At 43.0% G+C, this 18,182-nt stretch overlaps 1 protein-coding gene across 4 annotated transcripts; it reads left to right on the top strand.

The window, feature by feature from the left end:
* The first annotated feature begins 1,259 nt into the window (after positions 1-1,259).
* On the top strand, positions 1,260-17,194 carry lzic (leucine zipper and CTNNBIP1 domain containing). Of its 4 annotated transcripts, none has more exons than XM_072245343.1 (7): positions 1,260-1,381; positions 1,909-2,016; positions 5,313-5,448; positions 8,075-8,173; positions 12,353-12,448; positions 13,627-13,708; positions 14,452-17,194. In XM_072245343.1, exons 2-7 carry the CDS (start codon positions 1,916-1,918, stop codon positions 14,550-14,552), a joined length of 615 nt encoding a protein of 204 aa, XP_072101444.1. In that variant the 5' UTR covers positions 1,260-1,381; positions 1,909-1,915; the 3' UTR covers positions 14,553-17,194. The 4 variants fall into 4 exon arrangements, with proteins under 4 accessions (XP_072101444.1, XP_072101442.1, XP_072101446.1 ...); XM_072245341.1 differs by having other exon boundaries at positions 1,372-1,459; XM_072245345.1 differs by having other exon boundaries at positions 1,372-1,459; positions 16,901-17,194.
* The last annotated feature ends 988 nt before the right edge of the window (positions 17,195-18,182 follow it).

An 18,182-nucleotide genomic window follows, 5' to 3' on the forward strand; every position in this document is an offset into this window, starting at 1 on the left:
TGATGTATCTCCAAATAAAAAATAAAAATTCACATCCTATGAATGAAATAATAAACACAAAAGTCAAGTAGATGGTAGAGCAAACTGTGAGCCCCAAACATTGTATCATCTTCACAGACAAACCGTTCATCACCTGAAACTCCCCATGTTGTCCCATCCAACAGCTGGCCAGAGGCCCAGAAGTGGGCTGTGCTGGGGTTGGAAACTTATCTGTGTGGGTAGGAGAGAGGAAGGAGGCTACTTTTGGTGGTGTTCCTGTTCTGTTGCTTGTTGTTCTTCTCTTCAATGTTCTGCTGAACATTGTGGGCACGTGATGCTGGCACCCAAATGTGTGGCAACACTTGTGGGCCAGCACATCCTTAGGTTGCGTTGGTTGAAAACATAAAAACAACCCGATGCATTTCACTGTATTTTTATATGTACATGTGATAAATAAATGAATCTAAGTCTGTTATAACACATAGGCAGCATTTCAAGTTTAAATCCCACTCTTGTTTCTAAGGACAAGCTAATTTATCTTGTGAGAACCTATTTGAATACTGGCCTCCAGCCATTGTAATCTTCCACCAAAACCTAAGTGGGAAACCGTTCAAGCTGAAACGTTAACATTGACACTGCGTGACCTGTTGAATAATGTCAACATTTTCAGCTGCTATTTCAGAGTTCCTAAGAAATTATTTGGTTTTCAGTTACAATGAATATAGTCAGGGTTCCAAATGTCACCTTATCAAATTTCTAAGAAAATTTCAAACAATTCAAAATCGGTGAGTTGTAACCGGACACTTGAAGCAGAAATGTCAGGAGAAGATTTTAATTAGCGACGACACAAAAGACTGCAGACGGTGGGATCTGGAGCAACGACGAACTCGCTGGAGGAACTGAGCCGATCGAGCAGCGTCTGCTGGGGAGATGGAATTATTGGCATTTTAGATGGAATCTCTGCATCGAGATTGTCCTCCGCTCTTCCTGCGGGGTTTTGGCTCCACAGATGCTGCTGGGTTCTTTAGATTTCTTGTTGCAATGATTAAAGAGCTCCTTCAAAAGGCTAACAGAGGGATAACGGGCCGAACGATCTCCTATACTGTAACGTGTAATGAATTTATATACAACCACTCCTTTTGCTGTTAAGGAGATTCCACGGGACAGGAACGTGGAGCCGCCGTCCCGGCACCTGGGAGGTGGGGCCCGTTTCATTCTCTTAAAAGGGGCGTCACCACGCCGACCCTCGCCCCGCATTAGCCGCCCGGCCCCCTTAAGGGAAGGATTTCCCCGTCTCCTCGACACTCCGGGTGTTGCTGTTCTCCCAGTGACCAGACCCCCGGCCTCCATCGGGGGCGGAAGGATTCCTGGCATCACGCTGCCCACGGGGACCCTATTGAAGGTGACACTGCGCCGCCCGGTGTAGATATGGGACCGGAAGTTGGTCCGTCGGCAGTTGGTTTCCGCCCTGCGCGGAGAGGTGAGGGGGGTTTGGCGGTGGACGGTGGAGGGTAGGTGGGAGTATCGGGGCATCTTCCAGCGGCTGCGATTTCCGAGGGAACCAGCTTCCCCCACCGTCCCTCCCCTTATACAGTATGCTTTAATTCCCCTTTCAGAACCAAATCCCACACCCCGTCATTGCTGTTTACACAAGACCACCGCTTCACCCCACCCGTGAACATTCGGATCGGACGCACAGTATAGAACAAGACAGCTCAAGAAAAGGCTGTTCTGCGCACAGCGTCTGCACTATCCGTTACTTTCAACCCAACTAACCTCATCTACCTGTTCATGTGTCTCTCCGACATCATGTTCAACGCAGACATCGCAGGCCTGTTCAAGTTACTGTGCTCTAATATCATGAGACTACAGTGCATTCAGTTTGACTTTACTAAATAACTAATGTGTAACATTCATTCCTGGGTCTAGGATAAAGATGGCTTCACGAGGAAAGAGTGAAACAAGCAAACTGAAGCAGAACTTAGAGGAGCAACTAGACAGGTTGATGCAGCAGTTACAGGATCTCGATGAGTGCAGGTATGAGAAGAAGCAGTTGTCAAAACCCTTTGCTTTTATTTGTGCTTTTTTTTCCATTTGGTTCCTTTTATTCATATGTGAAGAGCAGCCTTACTGCTGTGGTCGAATGTATGTTGGATCGCAGCACGATGAGGCACTTCTGTTGCACTGATGTTTCTCAAGATGATTTCATAGAAATCACATCAATATAAAAGTGAATGAGCTGTCGCTAGTGGGACAATCTGAAATGAGGGGACGTACACTTAATGGTCACTTTGTTAGGCACCTCACATCCACACACCACTGATGTAACGCGTGGTTATTGGAATTACTGTTGCCCTCTTGTCAGCTTGAACCAATCTGGCCACTCTCCTCTGACAGCAAAGCTCAAAGTAATTTTGTTACCAAAGTACATATACATTACCACATACAACCCTGAGTTTCGTTTTCTTGCTGGCATTCACAGTAAATACAAGAAACACAAAAGAATCAAAGATCACACTCAATAGGACGGAAACCAACCAGTGTACAAACGACAACAACCTGTGCAAATACTAAAAGAAATAATAATAAATAAATATCAAGAAATTGAGGTGAAGAATCATGGAAAGTGAGTCCATAGATTGTGGGAACACTTCAGTGATGGGGTGAGTGGAGTTAGCCCCACTGGTTCAAGAGCCTGATGGTTGAGGGTAACTATTCCTGAACCTGGTGTTGTGGTTCCTGTACCTCCTTTGTGATGGCAGCAGTGAGAAGAGAGCGTGGCCTGGTTGGTGGGGGCCTTGATGATGGCTGCTTTCCTGCGACAGCGCTCCATGTAGTTGTGCTCAGTGGTGGGAGGGCTTTACCCGTGACGGACTGGGCCACATCCATTACATTTTGTGGGCTTTTCCATTCAAGGGCATTGGTGTTTCCATACCACCACCAGTCAGTATACTCTCTTCCACACATCTATAGAAGGTTGTCAAAGTTTTATATGTTGTGCCAAATCTTAACAAACTCCTAAGGAACTAGAGGCATTGCCATGACGACTTCATAATTACACTCTCGTGCTAGGCTCAGGACATCACCCAAAATGATAACACCGAGGAATTAAAGTCGCTGACCCTCTCCACCGCCGATCCTTGAAAGAGGGCTGGCTCATGTACCTCTGGTTTCCTCCTCCTGAAATTTATCATCAATTCCTTGGTCTCGCTGACATTTAGTAAGACGTTGTTGTTGTGGCACCCCTCAGCCAGGTTTTGAAATTCCCTTCTATATGCTGATTCATCACCACCTTTGATTTGGCTTACTACCCTGGCATCATCAGCCAACTTGGATGTGACATTGGAGCTGTGCTCAGCCACACAGTCATAACTGTAAAGTGAGTAGGACAGGGGCAAAGCACACAGCCTTGTGGTGCACCTGTGCTGATAGAGATTATAGAGGAGATGTTGTTGACAATCTGAACTGACTGGTGAGGAAATAAAGGATGCAATTGCACAAGGAGGTATTTAGACTTTGAAGATAATTGATTAGTTTTGAGGGGATGATGGTATTGAGTGCTGAACTGTAGTCAATAAAGAGCAACGTGACGTATGTATCTTCACTGTCCAGATGTTCCAGGGTTGAGGGAAGATCCATTGAAATGGTAACTGTTGTGTGCTGGTAGGCAAATTGGAGTCAATCCAAGTTGCTTCTCAAGCAGGAGTTGTTATGTTTCATCACCAACCTCTCAAAGCACTTCATCACAGTGGATGTAAGTGTTACTGGGCGATACTCATTGAGGCAGGTTACCACGGTCTTCTGAGGAACCGGTATGATTGAAGCCTGCTTGAAACAGGTGCGTATCTCAGATTGTCGGAAGTGGGAGGTTAAAGATCTCAGTGAACTCTCCAGCCAGTTGATCAGCACAGGTCTTTAGTACTTGGCCAGGTACCCCATCTGGGCTGGATGCTTACTGTGGGTTCACCCACCTGATGGCCTTAGACTGAAATCAGAGAGTCATTGGGGCTGTGAGAGTATGTGAAGGTACCTCCTATTTTGACAGTCAAAATGACACCTCTCTCATTAACAAGGCCTTTGTTTTGATGGTCACCTCTCATTATTAAGGCATTTTCACCCACAAACCTGCTGCTCACTGGATTCTTTTTGTTTTTCACACCATTCTCTGTAAACTCCAAAGACTTGTATGTGAAAATCCCAGGAGATCAACAGTTTCTGAGATACTCAAACCACCCCCTCTGGCACCAACAATCAATGCACAGTCAGTCACTTAGATCACATTTCTTCCCTATTCTGATGTTTGGTCCGAACAACAACAGAGCTCTTGACCATTCTGCCTGCTTTTCTGCATTGAGTTGCCGCCGTGTGATTAGATATTTGCAATAACAGGCGTACAGGTGTACCTAATAAAGTGACCACTGAGTGTCTAGCGCAAAAATACATGTTTGGTGTCGGGGTGGAGATGTGTGTCTACCAAAGGATGGTGCTCCTTCCCTCCGCCAGCCTGCAGGTCACCCTTGGGCAAGGTGTAACACCTGCTTAGTCCTCCCCCCACCAAATCAGGGTCACGTGAAGCCATGGGAGCAGGTGGTGGGTGGTCGTATGAGCAGCCGGTGCAGATCACAAGTCCTGGTTATGTGACCACTGATGCCAGGTAGACAACCTCTGAAGAGCATTGTAAAGACACTGCCCAGAAAAAGGCAATGGGAAACCAATTCTGTAGAAAAAATTGCCAAGACCAATCACAGTCTAGAAATACCAGGAGAACCCGCGTCATACATCACAACGAGCGATTGCACTGTACTGCCATAATACAACAAATGTCACAGCATATGAGCCTGGGTCTGACTTTAGAAGTACTTCAGTGGCTGCAATGGATCACGGGATTTCCCATAAGAGTAAAGGAGACATTGCAGAAATTGAAGTCTTTTGTCATCAGAATCAGGTTTAATATCACCAGCATACATAGTGAAATTTGTTAACTTTGTGGCAGCAGTACATTGCAATACATGATAAATATAGAAAAAATACTGAATTACAGTAAGTATGTGTATGTATATTAGATAGCTAAAATAAGTGGTACAAAAACAGAAATAAATAAATATGTAGTGAGGTGGTGTTCATGGGTTCAATGTCCATTTAGAAATCAGATGCCTGGGAGCTTGTGGGTGAACAAGATAAAGACGGAGATTATTACACTACACCCACTGTCAGTAGAGGGGCAGAAGTAAGAAAAGATTATTCCCTCTGCATTTTGATACAGTCTAAAAATTGTATATGGATCTGAAATTAAACAGGTTAATTGATTAATTTCATTGACCCCATTGTTTCAGGGAGGAACTTGAAGCTGAAGAATATGAGGAAACGAAACAGGAAACATTGGAGCAGCTGAGTGAATTCAACGAGTCTCTGAAGAAAATCATGTCCGGAGATATGACATTAGTTGATGAACTCAGTGGAATGCAACTTGTAAGAAGCAAGGCGGGGCTTTTGTATTTGTTGCCTGGGACTCAGTAATACAGCGGAAGTCACGTCTGTGTCTGTACACTGTCCAGGGGTGGGTGCAGTTCCTGGCGTCAAAGGGTTTAAGCCTTCTTTCCTGGTGATATCTCCTTGAGGGAAATAGGAAATCCTGGAGGCAGCATTTGTGAAAGGAGGAATGGAGTTCAAGTTTATTGTATCTGACTATACATATAGACAGCTAAATGAAACAATTCTCCTCTGGACCACAGTGCACCCACAACACAATAATGTGCCAGTTCAGTGTCCTTTTTTGAGACCTTCAATAGAACATTACAGCACAACACAGGCCCTTCAGTCCACGATGTTGTGCCGACTTAACCATCTCTAAGATCAACTTAACCCTTTCTTCCCACATAGCCCTCCATTTTTCTATCATCTGTGTAACCATCTTAAGAGTTTTTTAAATGCCCCTAATGTATCTGCCTCTACCACCACCCCTGGCAGCTCATTCCACACACTGACCACTCTCTGTAAAAAAAAAAACTTACCTCTGACATCTTCCCCCATACTTTCAGTAAGTTAAGAATTGAATTTTTATGATCTTGCCCTATGGATAAAAGAATTTTATTATTTTAGATCTCAAAATTCTCTAGTATTTTACTTTAATAACATCTAGTTTGATTGGTATGAATTTAGACAACTTTCTGCAAAGAAATTCCTGCTTGCAAGGTGATATATAAATGAAAAATTTTCTTTGTAGGAGGGTACAGGTTTATCTCAACTGAACTGTATTTTAAGGCCCCATTTACCCATATGTAACTTGCGGCAAAAGTTGTGGAATTTTAAGTGCAAATTGTGTTCAGGTTACGTTGAGTTTCCAAGAACTTTGTACCAGTTTTAATTATAATCATGCTGATGGCCAGTACTACCAGTGGATAATGAAGTCAGCTGTCACAGAGCTATCCTAAGCACGCTGGGCCAGTCACGGTTTAATTAGTAACACCTTTAGCTTTGAGCTGGAAGGTATTGGACTCAGTTTTGGGAGACCAGAATCGTAAAATGATAGATGACGTTCCACCTCAGACCCACTGGATTGTTGCACTGCGAGAGATCATAGCTCTTGGATGAACGTAGAAAATCTCAGGGCACTACTTCCATCAAGTGCAGTTGAATTAGCTCTGACATGGATGGTCCCAAGCCCTTGTGAAAGGAGGAGGGTTGGGCATGGGGCTAGCAACTTCATCCTGTAGAAACCCAGTGCTACAGAAATGCCAACAAAGCTCCTGAGACCTCATCCTGGGAGGGGAAGAATCTTCACCTTGAAGATGTATGAAGTCGCGTGGTGAAAGCCGCAAGTCCATGGAAGGCACAGGGCCGATCGACCTTCAGCCTAGAACAGAGGACTCTGGTGAGCTGCTGTCAGTGGGCTACGCCCCGGTAGGGGTGATGGGCTTGAGTGGGAAAGAGAGCAAGAATTTGAATTAGTTGGAGTACTCTGGACAATAACTATCTCTGAGCCAATATCCCAAATCAACTATTTTGTCGTTATAATGCTGCTATTTGAGGGAATTTGTTGTATACACATCAACTCTGACATGTCTGCACCTACACTTCACTGCCTTTTAAATACTTTGAAATATGTTTTAACACTTAAAACACTTTTGTGGCTAATTTTGGCCATAACTATAAGGCAAGTGTAGGGAGGATGTCAGAGAGAGGTTTTTTTTTACACAGAGAATGGTGGGTACATGGAACATGCTGCCAGGAGTGGTGGTAGAGGCAGATATATTCATCATCATCATTATGTGCCATGTCGTATGACGTGGGTGATCACGGTCTTTCCATGACTATGATTGTTCTTGGCAAATTTTTCTACATAAGTGGTTTGCCTTTGCCACCTTGTGGGCAGTGTCTTTACGAGACGGGTGACCCCGGCCATTATCAATACTCTTCAGAGATTGTCTGCCTGGTGTCACTGGTCGCATAACCAGGACTTGTGATCTGCATCAGCTGCTCACATGACCATCCACCACCTGCTCCCATGGATGACTTCATGTGACCCTGATTTTTTTTGGGGGGGGGGGAGCCTAAGCAGGTGCTACACCTCGTCCAAGGGTGATCTTCAGGCTGGCAGAGGGAAGGAGCGCCTTACACCTCCTTTGGTAGAGACGTATCTCCAGCTTACACCTCCTTTGGTAGAGGTGTATCTCCACCCTGCCTCCTAGCAGATACATTAGGGACTTCTAAGAATTTCTTAGAAAGGCACATGGATGAAAGGAAAACGGAGGGCTGTGTGGGAGGGAAGGCCTTTATTGATCTTAGACTAGGTTAAAGGGTTGGCACAACATTTTGGGCTGTAGGGCCTGTTCTATGCTGTTCAATGTCATAGGTTTGGGGGAAAAGGATTGTAGAAATGTAAGCTGTGCCTCTTTCCAGTCTGAGAAATTGTTTAAAGGAAAGGATCTGGATTTGCATCATTTCAATCCGGCAGCTAAATGAGAATTAACTCCCTGTGGAATATCCAGGATAAGATTTTATGAGATCATATTCATTGTATTGAGTAGATTTTAATTGTTGTAGCCCTTTTAGAAGTGTTTGATTCCTTCCCCCCCCCCCCCCTTATCTTTGTCAGGCAATCCAGGCAGCAATAAGCCAGGCTTTCAAAACTCCAGAGGTAATCCGAATGTTTGCAAAGAAGCAGCCTGGGCAGCTACGAACGCGACTTGCTGAGGTAAGCACCCCTCAGTGATGCTGAGTACTCTGCAATAATGTTGTGTATTTTGATATTTCTGAATTCTGAGCAAGAGGTTTATATCAGAGAGAGAGAGAGATGGCATCACAGATGATGGTTCTTCAATGTTTGCCCACAGTTGTTTTAACCCTTTTCAGCCCTATACAAATTTTATAGACCAGGGGTTTCCAGCCTTTTTAATGCCATGGACCCCCACCATTATCTGAGGGGTCTTTGAACCCCAGGTTGGGGTTCAAATAAGCAGCTAGTATAACGCTATTACAGCGCCAGCTATCTATAAGGAGTGGGCACGTGGCCAAGTGGTTAAGGCATTGGACTAGCGACCTGAAGGTCGTGAGTTCGAGCTCCAGCCGAGGCAACGTGTTGTGTCCTTGAGCAAGGCACTTAGTCACACATTGCTCTGTGACGACACCGATGCCAGGCTGTATGGGTCCTAATGCCCTTCCCTTGGACAACATCGGTGGCGTGGAGAGGGGAGACTTGCAGCATGGGCAACTGTTGGTCTTCTGTACAACCTTGCCCAGGCCTGCGCCCTGGAGAGTGGAGACTTTCCAGGCGCAGATCCGTGGTCTCGCAAGACAAACAGATGCCTGATTTTTTTATCTATAAGGAGTTTGTATGTTCCTCCCTTTGACTGTGTGGGTTTCCTCTGGGTGCTGCAGTTTCCTCCCACATTCCAAACACGTACTGGTTAGTAGGTAGTTGGCTGCAATTGAATGGCGTGGGTTTGTTGGGCTGGAAAGGACTTGTTGCCGTGCTATATCTCTCAATAGTGTAGCAGTCACCATAACGTTATTACAGCGCCAGAGACCCGGGTTCAATTCACACTGTTGTCTGTACATTCTCCCAGTGACCGCATGGGTTTCCTCTGGGTGCTCCGGTTTCCTCCCATAGTTCAAAGACATATGGGTTAGGAGTTTAATCGGTCACATGGTGTGACGAAGGCGCGTCACTGACTACGGACGGCACATGGTGCACTCAGTAAAACACTCATCCCCAGCAGTAATAAGTCACTGGGTCTGAAACAGAGCTGCTGCATGGAGCTGTCTCGTATGGAGGCAGCAGCAACCTGCTGATGGTGGAGGATACCATCTTTAATTGGATAATTGAGTTAATTAGCTTTTGGTTGGTCTAGGGGGAGGGGCTTAGCAGTTATTAGCCTCAGGTTACCAAGGCTTTGGGGTTAGTTTTCTTTTGTGTTTAGTCTGAGGGTAGCTATATATATTGTTTTTTTCCAGTTTTTGTCTTGTTTTGAGGTAGATAAAAGCACCTCAATCTAGTTTTGCGACTCAAGCCATCTTGTTATTTTTCTTAAACAATTGACCCACAGTTTTTTGTGACACATGGATATTATCGGGAAACGCAGCCTTATTAGGCTGTAAGGACCTGTTACTGTGCTGTATCTCTAAATAAAATAAAAAGATTACATTGTGGTTTTACATTAATTACAAAGCAGCTAATGCATTTTTGAGTGTTAATTATTTTTTTTAAAAAACAAAGTCCTTGCATTCAAGGGTAGCGTGACAATGTTAGAGCCTTAATTCAACCCTATTCATTGTACACAGCTTGCACATACTTCCCAGACTGCATGGTTCTCTGCCAGCTTCTACCCTTTAGCAAATGCACGGTTGGCCATTATAAATCACTCCTTTGGCAAAAGAGTGACCAGAGATTTGGTGATCGGTTGAGACAGAATTGCTGAGACAGAGTAAGGAGAGGAGAGAATGGACCAAAGGAATGCCTATGCTTAAGCTGACATAGACCCAATGGGCTGAATGGCCTCCTGTGTTGTAGTGAATGGTCATGGAGCTCCTGGAAAAGTCAGCATCATCAATGGATCAGTGGCCACTTTATTAGGTACTAGAGTGGAACCTATTGTGGTCTTCTGCTGCTGTAGCCCATCCATATCATGGTTCAACGTGTTATGCATTCAGAGATGCTCTTCTGCACACCACTGTTGTAACGTGTGGTTATCTGGGTTACTGTTACCTTCCTATCAGCTTGAACCAGTCTGGCCATTCTCCTCTGACCTCTGTCATTAACAAGGTGTTTTCATCCACAGAACTGCAGCTCACTGGATGTTTTTTTTCCATCTTTCGCACCGTTCTCTGTAAACTCTAGAGACTGTTGTGTGTGAAAATCCCAGGAGATCAGTTTCTGAGATACTCAAACCACCTCATCTGGCACCAACAACCATTCCACAGTCAAAGTCACTTAGATCGCATTTCTTCCCCATTCTGATGTTTGGTCGGAACAACAACTTCTTGACCATGTCTGCATGCTTTTATGCATTGAGTTGCTGCCACGTGATTGTCTGACTAGATAATTGCATTAATGAGCAGGTGTACCTAGTAAAGTGGCCACTGTCCTTTAATTCATAGCAGAAGTGGGTAATGGAGTTGAACTTAATGTGAGCGACACTGCACACTCAGAATTTCATACATTTTTACCTTGTATCCTCTACGGGAGTTGGTGTCTTGTTTGTTCTTGGTCATAGTGATTGGCCACTCTCACTCCTTCCAACGTGGTTCTTCATAAGTGATCCTTGTACCCAACTGTAGGTTGACTCCCTAATTATGAAGCACACTTCATTGTGAAGACAGACACAGACTTTGCTCTTTATGTGCATATTTCTGAAAATTGTGACGATGTTATTCTAACTCTTGATCCTGGCTACTCAGACGGAATATGAGGTGTTGCTCCTCCAACCTGAGAGTGGCCTCATCATAGCAGTAGAGGAGGCCGTGGACCAACACGTAGAATGGGAATGGGGAGTGGGTGGAATTAAATAGTTAGCCACCCAGAAATCCTGTCGGTTGTGGACGGAGCAAAGGTGCTTGACAAAGTGGCCCCCAATCCATGTTGGGTCTCACTGATGTAAAGGAGGCTGCACCAGGAACACCAGATACAGTAGATCAGGGGTTCCCAACCTCTTTTTATGCCATGGACCCCTACCATTAACCAAGGGGTCCTTGGACCACAGATTGGGAACCCCTGCAGTAAATGATCCCAACAGATTGGCAGGTGAAGTGTTGCCTCACCTGGAAGAACTGTTTGGGACCCTGAATGGAGGTGAGGGAGGAGATGAATGGCGGGTGAGATATTCCATCTGGGTAGCCTCCAAACTGACAGCATGAGCTTTGATTTCTCTAACTTCCAGTAACTTTTCCCTCCCTCCCCCTTCTCCTCAGCAGTCTATTACCTTCTTCCGTCCCTTTGTCCCATGGTCCACTCTACTGTCAGATTCCTCCTTCAGCCTTTTACCTTTTCCACATCAATTCCCATCTCTTACTTAACCCCTTCCCACCTTCCCCCTCACCTAGCTTCACCAATCACCCCACCTTGTTCTGGCTTCTTCCCTCTAACTTTCCAGTCCCTATAAAGGGTCTCAGCCTGAAACATTGATTGTTTATTCCTATTGATGCTGCCTTACCTGCTGAGTTCCTCCAGCATTTTGCGTGTGTTATTAGGAGTCATCTCTCTGTTTAAGGTCAATTGTGTGCCCTGACCTTTATCAGACTCATTGGCCGCTGAGGAGCTGTCAGGAGAGACCATGCAGTATGAATCATTACTGAGTGACATCATTAAAGACCCCCATCACCCATGACATGTCTCTTCTCCTTGCTACCATCAGGGAGGAGGCGCAGGAGCCTGAAAGCACACACTCAACGTTTTAGGAACAGCATTTTCCCTTCCGCCATCAGATTCCTGAACGGACAATGAAGCCTTGTACACTGCCTCAGTTTCTTTCTTTTTTTGCACTATTTATTTAAATTAATTTTATATATATTTATATTTATTGTAATTTGAAGTTTTTATAATTATTGTGTAATGCAGTGTACTATTGCCACTTAAACAACGAATTTTATGACACATGCCAGTGATATTAAATCTGATTCTAATGACAATAGGTATGATCTTTGCCCTTATTATGGAAGAATGCTTAGGCAATTGTAGCTACAGTGTAGTCTGAGCATCAAACGTTGATCCTCCTGGTCTGTGCCTCAAACACTCTGCCAGCTGGCCTGAGGGGGAAACTTCAGTGAACCAGAAAATCTGATTGTACTTTGAGAGATGCAATATTTGTGATATTGGTGTGAAATAATTGCAGTAAATATTTCTTAAAAATCTAGGTTTGATGTTACTGTGTTCCTTCAGATGGAGCGAGATGTAATAGTAGGAAAGTTGCCGCGGGATGTCTATACGCAGCAGAAGGTTGAGGTACTTACAGCGCTAAGAAAGCTGGAAGAAAAGGTAACTATCTGAGGACTAATCGTAGAATTTTTCCTTTTAGACCACAAGACATAGGAAGAGAATTAGGCCATTCAACCCATTGAGTCTGCTCCACCATTCCAGCTTAGCCGATTTATTATCACTCTCAATCCCATTCTCCTGTCTTCTTCCCATAACCTATGCCACCCTTACCGATCAAGAACCAGTCAACCTCCACTTTAATTATACTCTATGACTTGGCCTCCACAGCCATCTGTGGCAATTAATTCCACAGATTCTCCACCCTCTGGCTAAAGAAATTCCTCCTCATCTCTGTTCTGAAACGACATCCTTCTATTATGAGGCTGTGTCTCTGGTCCTAGACTCCCCCACTATTGGAAACATCCTCTCCACGTCCACTCTATCCAGGTCTTTCAATAGTCAATAGATTTCAACGAGATCCTCCCTCATTCTAATCTCCAGTGAGTGCAGGCCCAGAGGTATCAAGCGCTCCTCATACGTTAACCCTTTCATTTCCAGGTTCATTCTCGTGAACCTCCTCTGGTGTTACTTTAGACAATAGACGATAGGTGCAGAAGTAGGCCATTCAGTCCTTCGAGCCAGTACCGCCATTCACTGTGATTATGGCTGATCATCCACAATCAGTACCCTTTTCCTGCCTTCTCCCCATATCCCTTCACTCCGCTATCTTTAAGAGCTCTATCTAACTCTTTTTTGAAAGAATCCAGAGAATTCTGAGGCAGAGCATTCCACAGAACCACAACCCTCTGTGTGAAAAAGTTTTTCCTCAACTCCGTTCTAAATGGTCTACCCCTTATTCTTAAACTGTGGCCTCTGATTCTGGACTCCCCCAACATCGGGAACGTGTTTCCTGCCTCTAGCATGTCCAATCCCTTAATAATCTTATATGTTTCAATCAGATCCCCTCTCATCCTTCTAAATTCCAGTGTATACAACCCCAGTCGCTCCAATCTTTCAACATATGACAGTCCTGCCATCCCGGGAATTAACCGGGATTAATTTATTAATTTTATTAATTAATTTCTTATCTTTATGATAAGAAATGCTTGATTATAGCATGTGGTCTTATGGTGACTAGTGGCTGTGATGGAATTCATAATCTTATGTGTTGTGCAGGCTGTAATGCCTGGTACTGTTTCTAAAGCTACACAGAATTAATATTCTGGCTTTATCTTCAGCTAACTCCAGAGGAAGAAACATTCCTCCTGGCGAATGCCAGTACTATACTCAGTCATTTTGAGAAAGTCTCTGGAAACCTAGGTAAGTCCATTTCTCTGCCATAATCACATGGTTTCAATTTTGCAGCTACCGGAATAATTAGAACTTTCACAGAATATTAGAAACATGCAGGTCACGTCTTGTTTTATTTTGAATAACGATCAGAAATACTTTCAATTACCACACAAACAAAACTTTTGGATACATTAACCAGATTTTTATGAAGATATAAATTCTAAATAAATTTTAGAGACTGATTATTAAATTTTTAGTCTTATTAGTTTATTGTGATAATTATTAATATTAAATATTTAGTTTTACAAAGGAAACTAAATTTTAATTAAGTCAAACTAGATTCCTTGCTGTTTCTTCACATGAGAACTTTCTCTCTTGCTCTTTTTAAAAGCATTCACAGTTCAACAGTTCAGCATGGACTAGATGGGCCAAAGGACCTGTTTCTGTGCAGTAGTGTGCAAGTGACTGATCCATTCAAATAGAAACCCATTTCACTAACAATCATCAAAACCTTAACCTGCTGTGCATTAGGACTTCATGGAGTGGACCAGAAGAACCAATTATCAGGGTTGAAAATTGTACACCACTACTTTTATAAGTTTTCATTTTTTTGTTCTGTCACTTTCTCTGCTTTTTCCATTTCCTAATTTAACGGACTGAGGTGTATTCCTTGTATTCTTACCAGCAGTTGATAGTCACAAGAGAAATGCAGACCATCAGCTGATTACTCTTCCACTGACATTTATTACATCTTTTTGTTTTTTATTTAGAGATACAGTCGGCCCTCCTCATCTGTGGGGGATTGGCTCCGGGACCCCTTGCGGATACCAAAAGACATGGATGCTCAAGTCCATTATATAAAATGGCGTAGTATTTGCATATAACCTACGCACATCTTCCCATATACTTTAAATCATCTCTAGATTACTTATAATACCTAATACAATGTAAATGCTATGTAAATAGTTGTTATACTGTATTGTTTAGGGAATAATGACAAGAAAAAATGCTCAAACAACGAGTGCTGGAGAGAGAATTTATAGGTTTTCCCGATCCGCGCATGCGGAACCCGCGGATAAGGATGGCCGACTGTACAGCACGGTAACAGACCTTTTGGGCTCAACGAGCCCACATTACCCAATTACACCCATGTGACCAATTAATCTACTAACCCATACATCTTTGGAATGTGGGAGCAAACCAGAGCACCCAGAGGAAACTCACACAGTCACAGGGAGAACATGCAAATCTTTTACTGACAGGCGAGAATGGAACCTAATTCGCTGCTGCTGTAATAACGTTACAATTTCTGCTGTGCAACTGTGCCATCTCAAGTATTAGATCCTTAGCCTAATTCTGTCCTCATTTTCCCTTCTGTCCAACTATGGGTTGTCGGACCTGAAACTGTGCCCCACTAATTTTCCCCGCCAACGTCTCGATGTGCATCAACTCAATGTACCATCCCTTTTACCTCTGCAGCTGAGAACAAGCAGGTCAAATGATGATTTAAGCTGCTTATCCAGTCCAGACAGTGAGTGTCAGCCACGTGTTAAGCTGCAGAGCTTTAAGTGTATCTATATAGACTAGACATTAACAGTAAGTGGGGCAGCGGTAGTGTAACGCACTACAGCACCAGGAATCCATGTTCAATTCCTGCTGCTGTCTGTAAGGAATTTATATGATCTCCCCATGTCCGGTGGGTTTCCTTCAGGTACTCCTGTTTCCTCTCATATTCCAAAGATGTATGGGTTAGGGTTAGTAAGTTGTGGGCACCTTTTGTCGGCATCCGAAGCATGGCGACACGTGAGCTGCCCCCAGCACGTCCTCACACTGTATTGGTTATTGACACAAAACGACACATTTCACAGTGTGTTTCTATGTACATGTGACAAATAAACCTGATCTTTATCTTTTGAAAACTGACTAGAAACAGTGTTCCAACAGGAACAGAGGAGAATGCAACTTTTCTTGCACGTCATTTCCAAAATATTCACATAGTAGTTGGTAAAAACCAGCAGCCAGTGAAGTTTCAAAAGCACTTAATGTCTAAAGTGTCTCATAGATGACAATTTACATATCCCAATAGCAAGTAGCATGGAAAATAATCTTCACAAAGCCTTATGTTTTTCCAAATAAGTCATAGAGCAACAGGACAGGGAAACAGTCCCTTCAGCCCACTGGTCCATACTAGCCACGGCAACCTCCTTGCTTGTCCCAGTTGCCTATAACCTTCCAAGCCCCTCCCTTCCATGGACTTATCCAAATGCCTCTTCACTGTTCCCTCAGCCACTTCTCCTGCCTTCTCCTTCAGGATATTAGGTGACATTCTGTGTATGAAAACTTTCTGTTGGTGTAGTTACAAAATCTTCAACGGTGCACGACTTTTCCCACACTTTCTTTAACACATCAAAGCTTTTTTTTGTTTAATATATAAAAATTATTCTGAAGGATCATTTATTAGTAATATTTATACATGACCTGTGCAAATAAACCTGTCCCATTAATTTAAGCGTGGTCAGTATGGAAAATACACTCAGAACAAATGGTGTTTAGTATCAATAGGCTCATTTATTCCTGCAAATTAGATATAAGAAGATTTTTTTTAGATTAAAACTGAAATTGTACACATAACGAATCTTGTTTTCCATTAATTTTATCAAATATATGCTAATGTATTCTTTTGCATGCATTTGGGATGCAAACTGGCTCCTGTTAACGATGTCAGTGTTTAATGTTTTGCATTTGCATCTTCATTGAACTGTTGGTGACAGCGACTTGCCAAGTAGAGACTGGATGACAGTCTATGGTGGGAGGCATAGGTCCCCCGTGCCTTCCTGGCTGATACCAGAAGTCTCAGAGCAGATGGAACGGGGACCTATCCAGTCAAAGTGAATGCCCAGGGGAGTGCATGAGTGGAAGATAATGACGGGCTTCGGACACCCTAAATAACATCAACAAGAGTGCGCGTTCTCTTGGTTTAATATCCAGAAGGGATATTTTTTAGTATATATTATTTCTGTTTTTTGCATGATTTTTAATCTATTCAATATGCATATACTGTATTTATTTTTATTATTATTATATCTCTTCTATATTATGTATTGCATTGAAGTGCTGCTGCTACGTTAGCAAATTTCATGACACATGCCGGTGATAATATACCTGATTCTGAACAATGTAAACTTGGCAATAACCAATTGTGTTTCAATAATCTTGCAGGAACTGGAGATAAAGTATTTGCCCTTGCCAGTTCAGGAGTTGAGATCCCAAAGAAATGAGGAGAGATTTGTATTCCAGTTTTCCACATAACTGCCTGTTTGCTTTGTTTTGTATTTTAATGTCCTGTTTGACTTTGAAATAAACCTGAACGAAATGTAAAGTTAAAACAGTACCTGTATATACATGTTGTTTTGTATGCACAGCCTTTCCAAATGTTTTCTGTATGTACTCAGCTTTAAACACTAAAATTAACATCTTAAATTAATCTCCTTTATAAAATAAAGTCCAAATCTTCATGTATGTCCATGCATCCTTTTTATTCCAGTCCAGTTAAAGCTAGCTTTTACATGTCTAACATCAACCAGATTTTTACCTCACCCCATATTTAAGCAGGTTGCCAGAGTCTGAGCAAAGTTAACAGACTTCCAAATTTTCCAAATTGAGGATGATATTTTTTTCCTGTTCTGTGGGAAATAATTAGGGAGTTCGGTTAAGTAAGCAAATTAATGTTTATAATTTTGCAGATAATCTCATTCAAGACTTTAATATTACTTGGGATTTGTTTTTGTTTGTATTTCTTGTCATAAGTTAGCTAGTTTTATTTAATTACCAACCATCCACTTGCATGCTTTGAGATCCAGCATTTCAATTTGTGTGATTAATATTTATCCCTTAATTAACATCCTGAAAATAGATTGTGATCATTATCATGTTTGTGGCTCAAATTGGCTGCTGTTTTCCCAGATAAGTAATTACATGAAGTACTTCACAGGTCTTATTCACCGTCTTTGACATTATCTGAGATGATGAATTTACTTATTTAAATCCATCACCCCTACTGGAGTATAGCCCACTGATAGCTCACCAGAGTCCTCTGTCCTGGACCCGTCTTTCAAGTTGTCCCGGGGTAGTACATCTTTGAAAATCCTTCCTGTCCCGGGGATGAGGTCTTCGCAATTTCTGTTAGTGTTTCTGTAGTTTTGGGTATTCATGGGACAGGGTTGCTAGCCCATGCCCAACTCTCCTCCTTTTGCAGCTGGGCTTGGGACTGTCCATGTTGGAGTTTGAGATTATGAAGGTGCTACATAAGTGCACATCTTTTCAGCATTGTGGTTCCATTGCACCAAAGTTCTCTTTACCCCATCGTTTCTTAAATAATTTAATAGTGTAGTGCAATTACTGGAGTCATGTATGATGTTCTCCCAAGGGGTTATTCCCTTAGTAGAGAATGCCTGTGTGTGACTTTGTTTAACATGGGGAGGCTGATGCATGGGCAGCCACC

The sequence above is a fragment of the Mobula birostris genome, chromosome 27, assembly GCF_030028105.1.
Source record: "Mobula birostris isolate sMobBir1 chromosome 27, sMobBir1.hap1, whole genome shotgun sequence".
Classification (NCBI taxonomy): Eukaryota; Metazoa; Chordata; class Chondrichthyes; order Myliobatiformes; family Myliobatidae; genus Mobula; species Mobula birostris.

Excerpts from the sequence above, each read along its gene's own strand:
- lzic (XM_072245343.1), top strand. The coding sequence starts at position 1,916 with ATGGCTTCACGAGGAAAGAGTGAAACAAGCAAACTGAAGCAGAACTTA. Across the intron at positions 5,449-8,074 it reads AACTCAGTGGAATGCAACTT|GCAATCCAGGCAGCAATAAG; the intron begins GTAAGAAGCAAG and ends TATCTTTGTCAG. Across the intron at positions 8,174-12,352 it reads TACGAACGCGACTTGCTGAG|ATGGAGCGAGATGTAATAGT; the intron begins GTAAGCACCCCT and ends GTGTTCCTTCAG.